Source organism: Penaeus monodon, chromosome 20, assembly GCF_015228065.2.
Source record: "Penaeus monodon isolate SGIC_2016 chromosome 20, NSTDA_Pmon_1, whole genome shotgun sequence".
Classification (NCBI taxonomy): Eukaryota; Metazoa; Arthropoda; class Malacostraca; order Decapoda; family Penaeidae; genus Penaeus; species Penaeus monodon.
The window spans coordinates 45,965,000-45,966,338 of record NC_051405.1 but is presented as its reverse complement, the minus strand read 5'-3'; the positions used below and the strand labels follow the sequence as shown (position 1 = coordinate 45,966,338).

At 34.6% G+C, this 1,339-nt stretch overlaps 1 protein-coding gene across 1 annotated transcript in view; it reads right to left on the bottom strand.

Annotated features, from left to right (window-relative positions):
* Positions 1-37: 37 nt before the first annotated feature.
* LOC119585872 (THUMP domain-containing protein 3-like) overlaps positions 38-1,339 on the bottom strand; it is a gene marked incomplete at its 3' end in the record, with an annotated part of 3,243 nt that continues 1,941 nt past the window's right edge. Inside the window, 5 exon segments of the mRNA XM_037934603.1 lie at positions 38-168; positions 273-354; positions 596-878; positions 993-1,070; positions 1,193-1,288. Of these exon segments, the coding sequence (XP_037790531.1) occupies positions 38-168; positions 273-354; positions 596-878; positions 993-1,070; positions 1,193-1,288 (670 nt within the window).

Genomic DNA, 1,339 nt, shown 5'->3' with positions numbered 1-1,339 from the left:
TTTCCTAGATATATGCTAAAATATCACATGTTCCTACCATTATCTATGTATAGGATGACCTCCAGATCAAAATTCTTGAGGTCAACTGGCCAGTTGAATTTTTCATTGATACCAGCACCAAACTGCCTTGCGGCTTCAGGAGATCCAAAGATGTGACGTGTGCCAGTTCTGGAAATAAATGATTATATCAATCTTCCTTTGCACTATGGAAATTAATAAATTCTGCACTTAATGTATTATTAATTAAATCAAGAAAAACAACAACAACTAACCTGTTGCATGATACTCTGAACTTTGGTCCTGACAAACAGTAATCACGTGTATGAGAAACCTCATTATTCTCTTCAACACTGTCTGATGATGATGAAGGAGAATTCAAAATAAATATTTGTAAATAAAAAAGATTGCCCTGTATTACATAGACTCTTTGTTGATAGAGCTTGTTTCAACAAATCTCATGGACTATTACTGTAAGAAAATATCATAATTATTTTAACAATAGAAACTATGATGATATTAATATCCATTGGAAGGATAATTCAATAATTGTAATGGCAAAACTACTAAATAGCTGATAACAGTAATGCATCATTACCCTTGTCCTCAGACAGTTGAACTTCATCTTCCTTTGCTAAACCTTCTTCATCAAGCTTTAGGTGTTTGGGCAGAAGAGCTCTTGGAATATTATTTACTATTTGGGATGTTGACTTCATCATCTTCAGGTCAACATCTGGCCTAGGCTGACAGAAATCCCCTGTCAATAGCTTCTCTTCCTTAATTGGCTCCTCTTCGTAGCCAAGAGTCCTCCTCCAAACTTCCATACCTTTCTTCCAGTCAGGCTTCTCTGCTAGCATGTACAGTTGCTCAAAGCATTTTTCCTGAATATATACTGCTGAATTAACATTATAAGGCTACAAACCATACAATGATTGTACAATGATATGTATTAGCATCATCATATGTATGAAGAGGGCATTCAATTGCCATCTTACCCTTTCTGATGGAAAACTGAAGTTCTTCACCATACTGAGAACAATATTCACATTGTCAATACTTCTAAGCTTCAGTACCTAAAAGGATGGAAATTGCCAAGCATAAAAACATTATCTCTATACGTTTTCTTCATATACATTCATACAAGCACAAAGGTATTTGATACTTTCAACAATTACCTATATGAAATGGTACTAACCTCAGGAACTTGTTCTGGATTTACATCTATGAATAATCGCCCTCGTGCTACAACACAATTTGCACCGAGCTTCTCTTTGCATTCCTCACATGCAACCTAAAAGTGTAAAATATTAGAAAATATAATTAACCTTAACAATAAATCTAG